Genomic DNA, 19,871 nt, shown 5'->3' with positions numbered 1-19,871 from the left:
GGGATTGAACCTGAGACCTTCCGCTTACCAAGCAGATGCTCTACCACTGAGCCACCATCCCTTCTCCGACTGGCAGCGGCTCTCCAGGGTCTCCAGCTGAGGTTTTTCACGCCTGCTTGCCTGGACCGTTTTGAGTTGGAGATGCCGGGGATTGAACCTGGAACCTTCTGGTTACCAAGCAGATGCTCTACCACTGAGCCACCATCCCTCCCAATGTCAGGCTGGGCCATGGGTGTACCTATTTAAGATCAGGTAGCAGAGATATAAACTTTATAAAGGACAAAGAAAACACAATTAAAGGTTTTTTAAAAAAATAAAACATGCTTAAAACATTAGCGCAAGTTGATCTTAAAAGTGCTTTCTTTGTATCTCTCCCAGGGAACTGGGCAAGGGAAGATTCGGCTCTTTCCTTCCTTCTTCAGGGAACCAGGAAGGGGAGGAGCCTCAGCCAATAGAAGAAAGAGGCTTGGTTCAGTGGCTCTGCTGTGCAGTTGAGAGAACTTGGCAAATCAAGCTCTCCCTCCCCCCTTGGGGACGAGCCTCAGCCAATGGAGGAAAAAAAGAGGCTTTGCTCTGTAGCTTCGGTGCAGTTGGGCAAGCCTTGCAAAGCAAACCGTTATGCAGGAGGAAGCAAGAGAGAGGGAGAAGGAAGCCGATGACAGGCAGTTGCTCGAGGGCCTGATTTGGCCCACAGGCCGCATGTTTGACACCCCTGCCCTACAGGATAAGCCTTAAGTTGGTATTGAGTTGACGGCAATTTCCACCATCAGCAATAGCCACCAGGGGCAGCAGAGAATCATAGTGTCCTGTATTCCAGAGGTGGCCAATGGTAGCTCTCTAGATGTTTTTGCCTACAACTCCCATCAGCCCCAGCCATTGGTCATGCTGGCTGGCGCTGATGGGAGTTGTAGGCAAAAAACATCTGGAGAGCTACCATTGGCCACCCCTGCTGTATTCCAGCTACTTGTACATGGAATGTAGAGTTCTCCCATGTTCCCTCTGTTCCTGCAACCCCTCTAGCATAATGACATCACAAAAGCCCTGCTGGATCACAAAGCAGAGCACGTCTTATGTTCTTAAGATGCTGGATTAGATGGACCACCAGTCTGATCCACCAGGGCTCTTCTGATGTTCTTATGAAGGCCTCGGCCTCTATGTTCAGTTGTTCGCCCTTCAGAGGAACTGACTGACCACTGTGTGAGACAGGATGTAGGACTAGATGGACCATGGATCTGATCCAGCTGGACTCTTTTGATGTTCCTAGGATGCTGGACTAGATGGACCACTGGTCTGATCCAGCAGGGCTCTTCTGAAGTTCTTATGAAGGCCACAGCCTCTATTTCCTGTTGTTGGCCACCCAGAGGAACTGGTTGGCCACTGTGTGAGACAGGAGGCTGGACTAGATGGACCCTCCCTGGTGTGATTCAGCAGGGCTCTCCTTAGGTTCCTATGAAGGCCTTGGCCTCTCTACCCAGTTGTTGACCCTCCAGAGGAACTGATTGGCCACTGTGTGAGAAAGGATGCTGGTCTAGATGGACCCTCACTGTTCTGACCCAGCAGGGCTCTTCTGATGTTCTTATGAAGGCCTTGGCCTCTGCCCTGTTGTTGACACTCCAGAGGAGCTGGTTGGCCATTGTGTGAGACAAGATGCTGGACTAGATGGACCCTCATTGGTCTCATCCAGCAGGGCTCTTCTGATGTTCTTTTGAAGGCCTCGGCCTCTCTGCCCTGTTTTTGGCCCTCCAGATGAACTGGCTGGCCGTTGTGTGAGACAGGATGCTGGACTAGATGGACCCTCATTGGTCTGATCCAGCAGGGCTCTTCTGATGTTCTTATGAAGGCCTCGGCCTCTCTGCCCTGTTTTTGGCCCTCCAGATGAACTGGCTGGCCACTGTGTGAGACAGGATGCTGGACTAGATGGACCCTCATTGGTCTCATCCAGCAGTGCTGTTCTGATGTTCTTATGAAGACCTTGGCCTCTCTGCCCTGTGGTTGACTTTCCAGAGGAGCTGGTTGGCCACTGTGTGAGACAGGATGCTGGACTAGATGGACCCTCATTGGTCTGATCCAACAGGGCTCTTCTGATGTACTTTCTGTGGAGTAGAAGCCACCAGTTGTGATCAGCAGGTAGGATTGTCCCTTCCTCTTGGTGGCAGCCTACTAGGCAGTATCCCTTTGCCAAGAGGAGGAAGGAAATTCTGCCTCCTCCCCATCCCTATGGAAGAGGATTGCACATTTTTAAACCCCACCGGGGCACCTGGGTGTGTTGGCTGCAGTGTGTTTTTGCCTTTCCCTCCCCTCCAACCCTGCTGACTGGCAGGTTGTTGGCATGTCTCCCCCACTCCCCCCCCCAAGAAACCCCAGGCATCGGAGAGGCTCGCGACTAATGAAACATTAGCATATTATTAACATCATCATGTGTCACTAATTTCTGGCTGATTGAAGCCACTCCATGTAAATGAGCAGGAGTTTTGTTTAAGGTGTGTGTGGGGGGAACGGTGGGTGGGCGGGCAGGTGTAAGGGAAGGGGGGGGGGGGTCTTGGGAACCGGAAAATGATCTCTTCTCTTCTCAATCAGATTAGATTAATTCTGAGTCAAACCGCCCCCTTCTTTCGTTTTTCCCGGCCTTCAAATTCCCTTCTGCCGCCGGATGTCAAGGGACAAGCCCTTAGCGCAGGAGAGAGGCAACAGGGAAAGGGTGGAAGGGAAGCCACACGGAAATTAGGGATAATTTCACATTCGAGAAATCAGCGTTAAGCACGATGTGTATCTTAGGCCTCCGATGATGCGTGTCGCCTGTCTGAACGTATCGCGCATCAAGCCCGCAGCCTGTGCACCTTGCAAGCACGACGCAAAGGAGCCTGTGAACCCAAAGACAAAACCAATCCAATGGATACCGTTTTTTAAAAACAGATTTTTATTAACAGATTTTCAGTTTGCAATTAAGAACACTGTAATCCAGGGGTCATTTTGTAGAAAAATAGGTGGTGGAGCCCATCCAGCTGCACATACTATTCAAGGTGGAACTCTCAGAAGGAGGAGGTGGAACTCTCAGAAAGGTTCAGGAGCTGTGCTCCTGTGAGCTCCCACTGAATCCAAGGCCTACTGTAATCTATTACAGAAGAAGAAGGAGAAGATGATGATATTGGATTTATATCCCACCCTCCACTGAATCTCAGAGTCTCAGAGCAGCTCACAATCACATTTATCTTCCACAACAGATGCCCTGTGAGGTGGGTGGGGCTGAGCAGGCTCTCCCAGCAGCTGCCCTTTTAAGAACAACTCTTGTGAGAGCTCTGGCTGACCCAAGGCCATTCCAGCAGGTGCAGGTGGAGGAGTGGGGAATCAAACCCGGTTCTCCCAGATAAGAGAGCTATGGCTGACCCAAGGCCATTCCAGCAGGTGCAAGTGGAGGAGTGGGGAATCAAACCCAGTTCTCCCAGATAAGAGAGCTCTGGCTGACCCAAGGCCATTCCAGCAGGTGCAAGTGGAGGAGAGGGGAATCAAACCCAGTTCTCCCAGATAAGAGTCCGCACACTTAACCACTGCACCGAAATCTCCTCAAATAATGCAGCCTTAGTGAGGATATAATTAATAATGTAAAAAAAAACCAAGAATAAAAAGTCGTTCATAATAGAGAACCACGGAGCAGTCATATGATTATACCGAAGAGCATCCAGTGAAAATACATTCTATTGACTGATTCTACAGTAGGAATGTACAAAGAACTGTCCCAATATTGTATTAAGAAATCCAGTTAGTCAAACTCAGCTATTTAGAGCTCACGTGTTTTTTGTATTCAGATCAGAGGAGAGAAAGTGAGCCCAGCAGATATTAGAAATAGAGCATATCGTGATAAAATCGGGTTTTAGGGAGAATATTATGTTTGGTGAGATATTCCACCATTTGGAACCAGAACACAGTAAAAATTTTCTTTACATTCTGTCAGAGCATCAGCACTATAAATTGAGATTTTACTTAGTAGGAAATAATGTCAGTTCTCCAAACGTATTGAAGGCAGAGCCTTGTCTTTCCAGTGTGCAGCAACCTCCAGTTGTGAAACTGATACCTTTATACAAACATATGAAGCTGCCTTATAGTGAATCAGACCCTCGGTCCATCAAAGTCAGTCTTGTCTACTCAGACTGGCAGCGGCTCTCCAGGGTCTCAAGCGGAGGTTTTTCACGCCTACTTGCCTGGACCCTTTTTAGTGGGAGATGCCGGGGATTGAACCTGGGACCTTTTGTTTACCAAGCAGATGCTCTACCACTAAGCCACCATCCCTCCCCTGACCGGCAGGGGCTCTCCAGGGTCTCAAGCTGAGGTTTTTTACGCCTACTTGCCTGGACCCTTTTTAAGTTGGAGTTGCCGGGGATTGAACCTAGAACCTTCTGCTTACCAAGCAGATGCTCTACCACTGAGCCACCGTCCCTCCCCTGACCAGCAGTGGCTTTCCAGGGTCTCAAGCTGAGGTTTTTCACGCCTACTTGCCTGGACCCTTTTTAGCTGGAGATGCCGAGGATTGAACCTGGGACCTTCTGCTTACCAAGCAGATGCTCTACCACTGAGCCACCATCCTCCCCTGACTGGCAGCAGCTCTCCAGGGTCTTAAGCTGAGGTTTTTCACGCCTACTTGCCTGGATCCTTTTTAAGTTGGAGATGCCGGGGACTGAACCTGGGACCTTATGCTTACCAAGCAGATGTTCTACCACTGAGCCACCATCCCTCTTTTTTTTTTCTTTTTGACGAGAGTGTGCACACAAAAAGGAACAGAACACAGCACATACGGTGAAGCCGAGAGCTGGGATAAGCGGGGCCTGGCATTTCCCAGCCGGGGAGTTCCATTGTCTCACTTCACCTCTGTGGGCATGGGGGCTTTCTGGGGTTCCCAACCTCCAGGTGGCACCTGAAGAACTGACAGTATTCCAGTTGATCTCAAGATAGGGTTTCCAATCCCCAGGTGGGGGCAGGAGGTCCCCTAGTTTGGAGCCCTTCCCCTCCGCTTCAGGGTCATCAGCAGGGGGGTGGGGAGGGAAACGTCTGCTGGGCACTCCATTATTCCCTATGGAATTTGCTATTTGGGCCTCAGGGGGGCTGTTTTTTGAGGTAGAGGCACCAACTTTTCAGCATAGCATCCAATGCCTCTTCTCAAAAGACCCTCCAGATTTCAAAAGGATTGGGCCAGGGGGTCCAATTCTGTGAGCCACCAAAGAAGGTGTCCCTATCCTTCCTTATTTCCAGTGGAGGCAAGGCATTTAAAAGGTGCGCAGTCCCTTTAAATGTGGTGACTAGAACTCCCTTTGGAGTTCAGTTATGCTGGTCACAACCTTGCTCCTGGCTCCACCCCAAAGTCTCCTGGCTCCACCTCCAATGTCTCCTGGAAATCGCAGAGACCTGTACTGTGCTCAGAAATTATACAAAATGCGGTCAGAATTGTAGGCCTATTGAAATTTATTTATTATTTATTACTTCAGCCGTATAGCCCGCCCTCTCCGCAAGTGGACTCAGGGCAGCGGACAGTCAATTCAAAAAACATTTACAATTGTCGTTTAAAATGATAAAATAACAGTTGAAAATACATTTTCAGGTGCTATTCAACCTCAGTAGAGGCAGGATCTTCTCTCTTCTCTCATCCTATGATGATCGACTATCGTAGCTCCTCAGCAGTGTAGGGTGGCAGTCCTCTCCCGGTTTAGGTGTCAAAGGCCTGCCAAAATAGTTCAGTTTTGCAGGCCCTGCGGAATTGAGAAAGATCCTGCAGGTCACTTATGGCCTCTGGGAGGGCATTCCACATTTCTGGAGCTGCCACCGAGAAGGCCTTAGTCCGTGTGGAACACAGTCTGGCCTCCCTTGGTCCGGGGATAGATAGTAGGTTTTGCGTCCCGGAATGCAGCAGTGCTCTCTGGGGAACATATGGGGAAAGGCGGTCCCGTAATAGCTGACTCTCTTCTTCCTTCCTTCGCACAGCTTGCCATTGAGGTTTTGGGTCAACATGATCAAAAACCCGCAGTTCGTCTTCGACATCCACAAGAACAGCATCACGGACGCCTGCCTGTCAGTGGTGGCCCAGACCTTCATGGACTCCTGCTCGACCTCCGAGCACCGCCTGGGCAAAGATTCCCCTTCCAATAAGCTCCTCTACGCCAAGGACATCCCCAGTTACAAGAACTGGGTGGAAAGGTGAGTCTCTCAGACCAGGAGGGGAGACATTCCTGGCCTCATCGCGTCGCGCTAGAACTCTGGGGCAGGACAAAATGGACGTGTAGGCCACCATAGGCTGACCTGTGTTCCCCAATGCCGGTTTACTGTCTGTCTGTCTGTCTGTTTCTATCTATCTATCTATCTATCTATCTATCTATCTATCTATCTATCTATCTATCTATCTATCTATCTATCTATCTATCTATCTATCTATCTATCTATCTATCTATCATCTATCTATCTATCTATCCAGGGCTTTTTTTTGAACAGGGACACAGTTCCAGCGAGCTTGGTGTCGGGGTGTGTGGCCTAATATGCAAATAAGTACCTGCTGGGCTTTTCCTGCAAAGAAGACCTGTGCAAAACAATGGTGATACCGGGTGTGGCCTAATATGCAAATGAGCTCTTGCTGGGCTTTTTCTATCAAAAAAGCCCTCTGTCTGTCTGTCGTTCTGTCTATCTATCTCGTTAGATTTATATTCCGCCCTTTCTGTGAAGACTCAAGGTGGCTGACAACATAACATAAACAGAGGCAGGGCGTTTTTTTGTTGTTGCAGGAAGTCCTTTGCCTATTAGGCCACACCTTCCTGATGTAGCCAATCCCCTAAGAGCTTACAGGGCTTTCAAATTCAGGGCTTGCTGTAAGCTTCGTCAGGGGTACGTGGCCTAATACTCAGTTTTCTTTATTTACATTTACAGTATCCCACAAAACTATAACATAAGCTATACTTCTATATACGTAGCAAATCAATAAAACAAAGGTGAGATAAGCAGTTTCACTCTCCATCATCTCATTTTCTTGTTTTGTTTCTTCTTTGGCCCTACCGGCTTAGCCCAATCGCATCCTTCGTTTCATTTACACTTGCATAACCATTCACAGAGCTTTGACCAATCCTGTATCTTCGTTTTACACGGCTGAGTATTAAGCACGCACGTCAGTTTATCTACCTCTGCTGCATCCAGTATCTTTACTGTCAGCTCATCTATAGATGGAACTTCCTTGCTCTTCCAAAATTGCGCAGATGTAATTCTTGCACCTGTTATTATATGAATTAGTGTATATTTTGTCGATTTATCCTTCTTATTTAAAAGCATATTTAGCAAGAATAACTCGGGTTTAAATGGTATTGTTAGTTTCATTATTTTTTTGTATCAACTCATGGACATTTATTCAATATCCTTTAGCAACTTTGCAAGAATAACTCGGGTTTAAATGGTATTGTTAGTTTCATTATTTTTTTGTATCAACTCATGGACATTTATTCAATACCCTTTAGCAACTTTGCAGGTCCACGGTATATGATAATAAGCGCCCACCTGCTTCTCGCATTTCCAACATAGACTGGATAATCCCGGATACGTTTTTGCCAATTTTACTGGTGTTGTGTGCCATCTATATATCATTTTAAAAAAAGATTTTCCCTGCGCCTTTCGAAGTGCCAAAGTAGCCAAGGGGTTACTGTATCAGCTCTTAACTTTGCTTGGTAGTGGGAAAGAGTGGACAGACGAATGAGAATACTTCTTTGCATGTGGCACACATTGAGGGGCAACGGTGAGAGGGCTTCTGGAGTTTGGGCCCCACTGGTAAGCCTCCTGATGGTACCTGGGTTTTGGCCATTGCGTGACACAGAGTGTTGAACTGGATGGGCCATTGGACTGATCCACCATGGCTTCTGTTATGTTCTTCTGTGACACAGAGTGTTGGACTGGATGGGCCATTGGCCTGATCCAACATGGCTTCTCTTATGTTCTTATGTGACACAGTGTGTTGGACTGGATGGGCCATTGGCCTGATCCAACATGGCTTCTCTTATGTTCTTATGTGACACAGTGTGTTGGACTGGATGGGCCATTGGCCTGATCCAACATGGCTTCTCTTATGTTCTTATGTGACACAGAGTGTTGGACTGGATGGGCCATTGGCCTGATCCAACATGGCTTCTCTTATGTTCTTATGTGACACAGTGTGTTGGACTGGATGGGCCATTGGCCTGATCCAACATGGCTTCTCTTATGTTCTTATGTGACACAGTGTGTTGGACTGGATGGGCCATTGGCCTGATCCAACATGGCTTCTCTTATGTTCTTATGTGACACAGAGTGTTGGACTGGATGGGCCATTGGCCTGATCCAACATGGCTTCTCTTATGTTCTTATGTGACACACAGTGTTGGACTGGATGGGCCATTGGCCTGATCCAACATGGCTTCTCTTATGTTCTTATGTGACACAGTGTGTTGTACTGGAGGGGCCATTGGCTTGATCCAACACAGCTTCTCTTATGTTCTTATGTGACACAGAGTGTTGAACTGGATGGGCCATTGGACTGATCCACCATGGCTTCTGTTATGTTCTTCTGTGACACAGAGTGTTGGGCTGAATTGGCCATTGGCCTGATCCAACATGGCTTCTCTTATGTTCTTATGTGACACAGAGTGTTGGACTGGATGGGCCATTGGCCTGATCCAACATGGCTTCTCTTATGTTCTTATGTGACACAGAGTGTTGGACTGGATGGGCCATTGGCCTGATCCAACATGGCTTCTCTTATGTTCTTATGTGACACACAGTGTTGGACTGGATGGGCCATTGGCCTGATCCAACATGGCTTCTCTTATGTTCTTATGTGACACAGTGTGTTGTACTGGAGGGGCCATTGGCTTGATCCAACACAGCTTCTCTTATGTTCTTATGTGACACAGAGTGTTGAACTGGATGGGCCATTGGACTGATCCACCATGGCTTCTGTTATGTTCTTATCTCTGAGGCACAGTGATGCTCTGTATTCTTGGTGCTTGGGGGGCAACAGTGGGAGGGCTTCTGGAGTTCTGGCCACACTGGTGAACCTCTTGATGGCACTTGGGTTTTGGCCACTGTGTGACACAAATTGTTGAACTGGATGGGCCATTGGCCTGATTTAAGATGGCTTCTCTTATGTTCTTATGTCTGAGGCACAGTGGCGCTCTGTAGTCTTGGTGCTGGGGGGGGCAACAGTGGGAGGGCTTTTGGAGTTCTGGCTCCATTGGTGAACCTCTTGATGGCACTTGGGTTTTGGCCGCTGTGTGACACAAATTGTTGAACTGGATGGACTATTGGCCTGTTTCAAGATGGCTTCTGTTATCTTCTTATGTCTGAGGCACAGTGGCACTCTGTAGTCTTGGTGCTTGGGGGGCAACAGTGGGAGGGCTTTTGGAGTTCTGGCTCCATTGGTGAACCTCTTGATGGCACTTGGGTTTTGGCCGCTGTGTGACACAAATTGTTGAACTGGATGGACTATTGGCCTGTTTCAAGATGGCTTCTGTTATCTTCTTATGTCTGAGGCACAGTGGCACTCTGTAGTCTTGGTGCTTGGGGGCAACAGTGGGAGGGCTTCTGGAGTTCTGGCTCCATTGGTGAACCTCTTGATGGCACTTGGGTTTTGGCCGCTGTGTGACACAAATTGTTGAACTGGATGGACTATTGGCCTGTTTCAAGATGGCTTCTGTTATCTTCTTATGTCTGAGGCACAGTGGCGCTCTGTATTCTTGGGGCTTGGGGGGGGCAACAGTGGGAGGGTTTCTGGAGTTCTGGCTCCACTGGTGGACCTCTTGGTGGCACTTGGGTTTTGGCCACTGTGTGACACAAAGTGTTGGACTGGATGGGCCATTGGCCTGATCCAACATGGCTTCTCTTATGTTCTTATGCCTGGGGCAGTGATGCTCTGTATTCTTGGTGCTTGGGGGACCACAGTGGGAGGACTTCTGAAGTTCTGGCCCCACTGATGGACCTCCTGATGGCACCTAGGTTTTTGACCACTGTGTGGCATAGAGTGTTGGACTGGGTGGGCCACTGGCCTGATCCAACGTAGCTTCTCTCTTCTCTCGAGAGCCAGTTTGGTGTAGTGGTTAAGTGCATGGACTCTTATCTGGGAGAACGGGTTTGATTCCCCACTCCTCCACTTGCACCTGCTGAGATGGCCTTGGGTCAGCCGTAGCTTTCATAGAAGCTGTCCTTGAAAGGGCAGCTGCTATAAAAGAACTCTCAGCCCCACCTACCTCACAGGGTGTTTTTTGTGAGGGCGGGGGAAGGTAGAGGAGATTGTGAGCTGCTCTGAGACTCTGAGATTCAGAGTATAGGGCGGGATATAAATCCAAAATCATCTTTTTCTTCTCTCTTACGTTCTTACGACTTGCTGAACTGGGCAATGATCCAGGGATGGCTTTAAAAGGGGATTATTAGCCACAATACCTAAATGGAACCTCTATCTTCAGAGGCAGTGTATCGCTAAGCACTTCTCGCTGGTGGGTGGAGAACAGCAACGGCGGGCTCTTGGAGGTCCGCTTATGAGTTTGCTGGAAGCATCTGGAAACAAGATACTGACCTAGATGCTCTCTGCCCCCGCCCCCCCCCCTCTTTTCAATTTTTTTCTTAAGCAGATTCCCCCTCCCATTCCCCTGCAAGTTCACCTGAGTCATTCCGTTTAGCTTCTTTTTTCGCACCCAGAGGCTCATTAATTAGAAGGAAGTGCTGAAGCCAGGTTGAGTTCTCATCCCTCCTGAGGAACAAATGCTATTCAGCAGAGTGGGGAGAAGAGGAGATGCAGCTGATGCAAACCGTCATTAAAAAAAAAAAAAGTCAGTCAGTCAAAGTGGCCTTCAAAGTCACCCTTTCGAATATCAACTAGTGTGTGTGTGGGGGGGGGGGGGGTGCTAGGGTTCCCAGGCTTCCTGCTACGACAGCAGGATAACGCCTCACATGCGCTAGTACCTCTGTCTCTCTGGTAGCCTTCCCAAGCCTCCCGCCCTGGCGGGAGAATACTGGATTTTCAGCCTCTTTTCCCGCTTTCCATAACTCTGGAAGCGGGGGGAGGAGGGGGGAATGGCGCCAAGGAGCATTTGCGTCGTCCGGGGAGGAGGTGCTGAGCCTGGCAAGGGAAATCTTGAGAAGGGAGGCTGGCTCGCCAGCGAGCGGGTGGAGGTGGCTGCCGAACGCAGGCGGGTCTTGACGGACTCCAATGCCCGATGCTTCTCCTCCTCCCTTCCCTTCCCACCCAGCCCCGTTGCAGCAGCCGTTCTTCCTTTTCGCAAGCTGCTTCCGCGCCCAGTCAGCTGGCTGGGGGGGGGGGGGGGAGGAGAGAAGCCCGCCTGCAAAGGGACCATGTGCCTTTGCACCTCCGGAGGCTTGATTGCAAGGCTCCACTTTGGGATGGTGTGACTGCTGCTGTAAAGAAGCTGGCAGCAACTCGTGAGTAGAAAGGCCAGTCCCTCGCTTCAGTTGCCAGAAAGGGGGGGGGGGGGGGAGGGAGGAGGAGAGGGAAACGTCCTTCATTATTCCCTATGTGGAGATCAATTCTCATTAGGGTATAATGGGGAATTAATCTGGAGGTTTTGGGGGCTCTGGGGGAGCTGTTTTTTTTGAGGTAGAGGCACCAAATTTTCATATAGTATCTAGTGCCTCTCCCCAAAGTACCCTCCAAGTTTCAAAACGATTGGACCAGGGGGTCCAATTCTATGAGCCCAAAAGAAGGTGCCCTATTCTTTGTTATTTCCTATAGAAGGAAGACATTTTAAAAAGTGTGCTGTCCCTTTAAATGTGATGGCCAGAACTCTCTTGGAGTTCAATTATGCTTGTCACACCCTTGTTCTTGGCTCCGCCCCAATGTCTCCTGGCTCCACCCCCAAAGTCTCCTGGCTCCTCCCCCAAAGTCCCCAGATATTTCTTGAATTGGACTTGGCAACCCTACTCTCTGGCCAGTTGTACCTGGAAGTGACAAGGGTAGCTCTAGGAATTGCCAGAAACTCTATGGTATTGGTGACCATAAAGTTTCTGGCTATTCCTAGAACGACTCATTGTCACATCCAGGTCGTACCCAGATGGGATGCAGCTGACGTTACGTGCCCTTCAGCCCTCCTCCCCATTTGGTCCACTCAGTTAGCTGGGACAGTTTGCCTTTGGGCCTACGGGAGTCAGCACGTGTAATATCAGTCCCTGGGAGTGGCAGGCAGAGTTTTTGGGTTGGCCTGGTGTGGTTTGTGAAGAGGGAGCAGAATGCTGCCTTCCGCTTGCTGAACAACAAGAGCCGCCACCAGCTCCCAGGCTGAGCAAAAGTAGGGTTGCCAAGTCACTTTGCCACTGCGGGGGGAGGGGGGGGACTCCTCTTGTGCATACTTTGCTCGTGTGGCACGATGACATCACCCAGCAGTGATGTCATTGTACTGGGCACATTATGCCAGGGATGCTCTAGGATTCATTGCAAAAACTCTATGGTACCATAGAGTTTGACCACAAATCCTAGAAGGTCCCTAGTGCGATAACGTCACTTCAAGGTGGTGTCATCACACAGGGCACGCCATGCGACGGTGAATCCTAGAGCATCCCTGGCATGACACTCTGGGATCCACTGTAAAAACTCTTATGGTGCCATAGAGTTTTACCACAAATCCTAGAATGTCCCTAACGCGATGTCACTTCCAGGTGGCATCATCACACAGGGCACGCCGTGCGACGATGGGGCTGTTTGGGGGCAGGGATAACCCTGGCAGTCTGCCCATTCCAGTGGGTTGGGGGACCCCAAAGCGGGGAGAGAACAGATGTGAATGAAATTAGTAGAGCTATTTCAGCATAATGCATTATGAATGAATGAAAAAGGCAAAATGATTGAGACATACAGAATATTGGAAGGTGTACCTTGACGCCACTTACCTATGTACAGTACACAGACAAGAGACGGTCCTGGAAGAAGAGCTTTAAGCCTCGAAACGATGTAAGGACTGGTTTTTGTGAGCGTAGGACTTCAGCTAATACCATCAATTATTGTGGGCGTTGTTCACCACAAAGAGAATGTAGGAATGAAAGCGGCTTGTCATGGATGATGATGTTTTTGTATGATTTCCCATTATTCGTATGGACGCACTATTTATATCGGATTTTGAATTTATACTGAATATAGAGCGTTGACAGATATTGCTTTGGAATTTTTACATGGAGAGAGGTTTTCCGTTATGCTTTGTATTAGTTCTTCTGTGGTCCCGATAGCCCGTCACGTCCAGCAGGAGCGTGGCAGCCCTAAGCAAAAGGTGCTCAACACCATCCAGTTGACCCCAACTGGTTCCAACGTAGAGTATGTGCACTTCCTACTGGAATCTGGAAATATGTGTGGGCGGGGGAGTTGTGAGCAGCTCTGTTGGCTATTCGGGAGGTATATGGCCTTTGGCCCTGGTACAACTATTACGACGAATAAGGAAGCGTGGGAAGCAATCTTGTTGAGTCAAATGAGAAGAATACCTTGAGAAATTGGCGTGTGCAAGGGATTTTCTATAGTAAATAACACATAGGTCGGCTTATGGAGAAAAAAACCTCCATTCAGCAAAACGTGACTCTTCAAGCTGGCGATCACGTGAAGGAAAATTAACCTTTTGAGCCGAGCTATGTGGATAGGCTCCTACTCTGGATTGCAGTTTTGAATCTTCATGACTTTTTTGGAGAGCCAGTTTGGTGTAGTGGTGATGTGTGCGGACTCTTATCTGGGAGAAACCGGGTTTGATTCCCCACTCCTCCACTTGCACCTGCTGACATGGCCTTGGGTCCGTTGTAGCTCTGGCAGAGGTTGTCCTTGAAAGGGCAGCTGCTGTGAGAGCCCTCTCCAGCCCCACCCACCTCACAGGGTGTCTGTTGTGGGGGGGGGAAGGTAAAGGAGATTGTGAGCCGCTCTGAGACTCTTCGGAGTGGAGGGGCGGGATATAAATCCAATTCATCTACCTCACAGGGTGTTTGTTGTGGTGGGGGGGAAGGTAAAGGAGATTGTGAGCTGCTCTGAGGCTCTTCGGAGTGGAGGGCGGGATATAAATCCAATATCTTCATCTACCTCACAGGGTGTCTGTTGTGGGGGGGGGGTAAAGGAGATTGTGAGCCGCTCTGAGGCTCTTCGGGGTGGAGGGCGGGATATAAATCCAGTATCCTTCATCTACCTCACAGAGTGTCTGTTGTGGGGGAGGAAGGTAAAGGAGATTGGAGGGCAGGATATAAATCCAATATCTTCATCTACCTTACAGGGTGTCTGTTGTGGGAGAGGGAAGGTAAAGGAGATTGTGAGCCGCTCTGAGACTTTTCGGAGTGGAGGGCGGGATATAAATCCAATATCTTCATCTACCTCACAGGGTGTCTGTTGTGGGGGAGGAAGGTAAAGGAGATTGTGAGCTGCTCTGAGACTCTTCGGAGTGGAGGGCAGGATATAAATCCAGTATCTTCATCTACCTCACAGAGTGTCTGTTGTGGGAGGGAGGGAGGTAAAGGAGATTGGAGGGCAGGATATAAATCCAATATCTTCATCTACCTCACAGGGAGTCTGTTGTGGGGGGGGGGAAGGTAAAGGAGATTGTGAGCTGCTCTGAAACTCTTCAGAGTGGAGGGCGGGATATAAATCCAATATCTTCATCTACCTCACAGGGTGTCTGTTGTGGGGGAGGGAAGGTAAAGGAGATTGTGAGCCGCTCTGAGACTCTTCGGAGTGGAGGGGCGGGATATAAATCCAATATCTTCCTCTTCTTCTTTTTTAACCTTTAAAAAAACGTTCTGAAGTCACACAGAGAATTTGCTGCGAGGGATACTGTGCTCGTAGGATAAATATTGTTACGATCGATACTACTTTTGTGGTTGTTTACTGCTAAGAAACTTTTGATATTTTTATAAGTTGCACTGTAGTTTTTTTTTCCCCCTGGGCACAGATATATTGTTGTTTTGTTTTTTCCGCTGTGCCGCCACTGTTCTGCCTGCCTGCAACGTATGTTCAGTCGCACAGTGAAGATCCTGGTCATCGCGACAATCCGTCAAGGAAAAATGTGCTCAGCCAATCAAATTTCCAGTGGGCCAATCAGAAATATCACTGGGCAAAAGCCTCACCGGGCCCTGCCCACTTTCTAAAAACGCTTGGCAGACCTCAAAAGAGGTGCTTCGTGATCTAGGCCACTGCTGTCTGGACTGGTTAGTGCAGGCTCTGTAAAGTCACAAAGAAGAAGGGCTCTCCTGGAGCCAGAGATCGAACCTTGAACCTTTGGCACTCTAAGTATGTGCTAATTTTCAGCTATGAAGGCCCATATGACAACAGGCCTGGACTCTTGGGGAAATTACCTGTATTATCTAGGGTATTAGATAATCAACTATTATCAACTCCAGGTTAGGAAATTCCTGGAGATTTGGCAGTGGAGCCTGATAAGAGCAGCGTTTGGGGGAGGGAAAGGACCTCATTGGAGTATAATGCCATAGTCTATACTCTGCAACTGTCCTTTTCATTCTCTGTATTCTGGATGGTAGCAGGAACTCCTTTGCATATTAAGCCACACCCCTCTAATGTAGCCAGTCCTCCGAGAGCTGACAGGGCTTTTATTACAGGGCCTACTGTAAGCTCCTGGAGGATTGTCTATACCAGGGAGGTGTGGCCTAATATGCAAATGAGTTCCTGCTACAAAAAAAGCCCTGCTGGAGATCATTTGTAATTCTAGAGTTCTCCAAGCCCCCCGATTCCCTCCATCTTCAGAGAAGAAGATGATGATATTGGATTTATATCCCACCCTTCTCTCAGAACAGCTCACAATCTACTTTACCTTCTCCCCCCACAGCAGACACCTAGTGAGGTTGGTGGGGCTGAGAGAGCTCTCCCAGCAGCTGCCCTTTCAAGGACAACTCTTACAGGAGCTATGGCTGACCGAAGGCCATTCCAGCAGCTGCAAGTGGAGGAGTGGGGAATCAAACCCGGTTCTCCCAGATAAGAGAACTCTGGCTGACCCAAGGCCATTCCAGCAGCTGCAAGTGGAGGAGTGGGGAATCAAACCCGGTTCTCCCAGATAAGAGAGCTCTGGCTGCCCCAAGGCCATTCCAGCAGGTGCAGGTGGAAGAGCGGGGAATCAAACCCAGTTCTCCCAGATAAGAGAACTCTGGCTGACCCAAGGCCATTCCAGCAGCTGCAAGTGGAAGAGTGGGGAATCCAACCCAGTTCTCCCAGATAAGAGAACTCTGGCTGACCCAAGGCCATTCCAGCAGCTGCAAGTGGAGGAGTGGGGAATCAAACCCGGTTCTCCCAGATAAGAGAACTCTGGCTGACCCAAGGCCATTCCAGCAGCTGCAAGTGGAGGAGTGGGGAATCAAACCCGGTTCTCCCAGATAAGAGAGCTCTGGCTGACCCAAGGCCATTCCAGCAGGTGCAAGTGGAGGAGTGGGGAATCAAACCTGGTTCTCCCAGATAAGAGAGCTCTGGCTGACCCAAGGCCATTCCAGCAGGTGCAAGTGGAGGAGTGGGGAATCAAACCCGGTTCTCCTAGATAAGAGAACTCTGGCTGACCCAAGGCCATTCCAGCAGCTGCAAGTGGAGGAGTGGGGAATCAAACCCGGTTCTCCCAGATAAGAGAACTCTGGCTGACCCAAGGCCATTCCAGCAGGTGCAAGTGGAGGAGTGGGGAATCAACCCAGTTCTCCCAGATAAGAGAGCTCTGGCTGACCCAAGGCCATTCCAGCAGGTGCAAGTGGAGGAGGGGGGAATCAAACCCGGTTCTCCCAGATAAGAGAGCTCTGGCTGACCCAAGGCCCTTCCGGCAGCTGCAAGTGGAGGAGTGGGGAATCAAACCCTGTTCTCCCAGATAAGAGAGCTCTGGCTGACCCAAGGCCATGCAGGCAGCTGCAAGTGGAGGAGTGGGGAATCAAACCCGGTTCTCCCAGATAAGAGAGCTCTGGCTGACCCAAGGCCATGCCAGCAGCTGCAAGTGGAGGAGTGGGGAATCAAACCCGGTTCTCCCAGATAAGAGAGCTCTGGCTGACCCAAGGCCATTCCAGCAGCTGCAAGTGGAGGAGTGGGGAATCAAACCCGGTTCTCCCAGATAAGAGAACTCTGGCTGACCCAAGGCCATTCCAGCAGGTGCAAGTGGAGGAGTGGGGAATCAACCCAGTTCTCCCAGATAAGAGAGCTCTGGCTGACCCAAGGCCATTCCAGCAGGTGCAAGTGGAGGAGGGGGGAATCAAACCCGGTTCTCCCAGATAAGAGAGCTCTGGCTGACCCAAGGCCCTTCCGGCAGCTGCAAGTGGAGGAGTGGGGAATCAAACCCTGTTCTCCCAGATAAGAGAGCTCTGGCTGACCCAAGGCCATGCAGGCAGCTGCAAGTGGAGGAGTGGGGAATCAAACCCGGTTCTCCCAGATAAGAGAGCTCTGGCTGACCCAAGGCCATGCCAGCAGCTGCAAGTGGAGGAGTGGGGAATCAAACCCGGTTCTCCCAGATAAGAGAGCTCTGGCTGACCCAAGGCCATTCCAGCAGCTGCAAGTGGAGGAGTGGGGAATCAAACCCGGTTATCCCAGATAAGAGAACTCTGGCTGACCCAAGGCCATTCCAGCAGCTGCAAGTGGAGGAGTGGGGAATCAAACCCGGTTCTCCCAGATAAGAGAGCTCTGGCTGACCCAAGGCCATTCCAGCAGCTGCAAGTGGAGGAGTGGGGAATCAAACCCGGTTCTCCCAGATAAGAGAGCTCTGGCTGACCCAAGGCCATTCCAGCAGCTGCAAGTGGAGGAGTGGGGAATCAAACCCGGTTCTCCCAGATAAGAGAGCTCTGGCTGACCCAAGGCCCTTCCGGCAGCTGCAAGTGGAGGAGTGGGGAATCAAACCCGGTTCTCCCAGATAAGAGAGCTCTGGCTGACCCAAGGCCATGCCAGCAGCTGCAAGTGGAGGAGTGGGGAATCAAACCCGGTTCTCCCAGATAAGAGAGCTCTGGCTGACCCAAGGCCATTCCAGCAGCTGCAAGTGGAGGAGTGGGGAATCAAAGCCGGTTCTCCCAGATAAGAGAACTCTGGCTGACCCAAGGCCATTCCAGCAGCTGCAAGTGCAGGAGTGGGGAATCAAACCCGGTTCTCCCAGATAAGAGAGCTCTGGCTGACGAAAGGCCATTCCAGCAGCTGCAAGTGGGGGCGTGGGGAATCCAACCCAGTTCTCCCAGATAAGAGAGCTCTGGCTGACCCAAGGCCATTCCGGCAGCTGCAAGTGGAGGAGTGGGGAATCAAACCCGGTTCTCCCAGATAAGAGAGCTCTGGCTGACCCAAGGCCATTCCAGCAGGTGCAAGTGGAGGAGTAGGGAATCAAACCCGGTTCTCCCAGATAAGAGAGCTCTGGCTGACCCAAGGCCATTCCAGCAGGTGCAAGTGGAGGAGTGGGGAATCAAACCCGGTTCTCCCAGATAAGAGAACTCTGGCTGACCCAAGGCCATTCCAGCAGGTGCAAGTGGAGGAGTGGGGAATCAACCCAGTTCTCCCAGATAAGAGAGCTCTGGCTGACCCAAGGCCATTCCAGCAGGTGCAAGTGGAGGAGGGGGGAATCAAACCCGGTTCTCCCAGATAAGAGAGCTCTGGCTGACCCAAGGCCCTTCCGGCAGCTGCAAGTGGAGGAGTGGGGAATCAAACCCTGTTCTCCCAGATAAGAGAGCTCTGGCTGACCCAAGGCCATGCAGGCAGCTGCAAGTGGAGGAGTGGGGAATCAAACCCTGTTCTCCCAGATAAGAGAGCTCTGGCTGACCCAAGGCCATGCCAGCAGCTGCAAGTGGAGGAGTGGGGAATCAAACCCGGTTCTCCCAGATAAGAGAGCTCTGGCTGACCCAAGGCCATTCCAGCAGCTGCAAGTGGAGGAGTGGGGAATCAAACCCGGTTCTCCCAGATAAGAGAACTCTGGCTGACCCAAGGCCATTCCAGCAGGTGCAAGTGGAGGAGTGGGGAATCAACCCAGTTCTCCCAGATAAGAGAGCTCTGGCTGACCCAAGGCCATTCCAGCAGGTGCAAGTGGAGGAGGGGGGAATCAAACCCGGTTCTCCCAGATAAGAGAGCTCTGGCTGACCCAAGGCCCTTCCGGCAGCTGCAAGTGGAGGAGTGGGGAATCAAACCCTGTTCTCCCAGATAAGAGAGCTCTGGCTGACCCAAGGCCATGCAGGCAGCTGCAAGTGGAGGAGTGGGGAATCAAACCCGGTTCTCCCAGATAAGAGAGCTCTGGCTGACCCAAGGCAAGGCCAGCAGCTGCAAGTGGAGGAGTGGGGAATCAAACCCGGTTCTCCCAGATAAGAGAGCTCTGGCTGACCCAAGGCCATTCCAGCAGCTGCAAGTGGAGGAGTGGGGAATCAAACCCGGTTCTCCCAGATAAGAGAACTCTGGCTGACCCAAGGCCATTCCAGCAGCTGCAAGTGGAGGAGTGGGGAATCAAACCCGGTTCTCCCAGATAAGAGAGCTCTGGCTGACCCAAGGCCATTCCAGCAGCTGCAAGTGGAGGAGTGGGGAATCAAACCCGGTTCTCCCAGATAAGAGAGCTCTGGCTGACCCAAGGCCATTCCAGCAGCTGCAAGTGGAGGAGTGGGGAATCAAACCCGGTTCTCCCAGATAAGAGAGCTCTGGCTGACCCAAGGCCCTTCCGGCAGCTGCAAGTGGAGGAGTGGGGAATCAAACCCGGTTCTCCCAGATAAGAGAGCTCTGGCTGACCCAAGGCCATGCCAGCAGCTGCAAGTGGAGGAGTGGGGAATCAAATCCGGTTCTCCCAGATAAGAGAGCTCTGGCTGACCCAAGGCCATTCCAGCAGCTGCAAGTGGAGGAGTGGGGAATCAAACCCGGTTCTCCAGATAAGAGAACTCTGGCTGACCCAAGGCCATTCCAGCAGCTGCAAGTGCAGGAGTGGGGAATCAAA

The 19,871-nt window shown here is 50.5% G+C and overlaps 1 protein-coding gene across 1 annotated transcript in view; it reads left to right on the top strand.

The window, feature by feature from the left end:
* PLXNA4 (plexin A4) overlaps positions 1–19,871 on the top strand; it is a 930,623-nt gene that overhangs the window by 860,450 nt on the left and 50,302 nt on the right. Inside the window, exon 29 of the mRNA XM_060246008.1 lies at positions 5,968–6,180. Coding sequence (XP_060101991.1) covers positions 5,968–6,180 — 213 coding nt within the window. The remainder of the gene's footprint in view (positions 1–5,967; positions 6,181–19,871) is intronic.

Source organism: Heteronotia binoei, chromosome 8, assembly GCF_032191835.1.
Source record: "Heteronotia binoei isolate CCM8104 ecotype False Entrance Well chromosome 8, APGP_CSIRO_Hbin_v1, whole genome shotgun sequence".
Taxonomy (NCBI): domain Eukaryota; kingdom Metazoa; phylum Chordata; class Lepidosauria; order Squamata; family Gekkonidae; genus Heteronotia; species Heteronotia binoei.
Note: the sequence above shows the minus strand (reverse complement) of the source record. Positions and strands in the feature narration are given on the sequence as shown.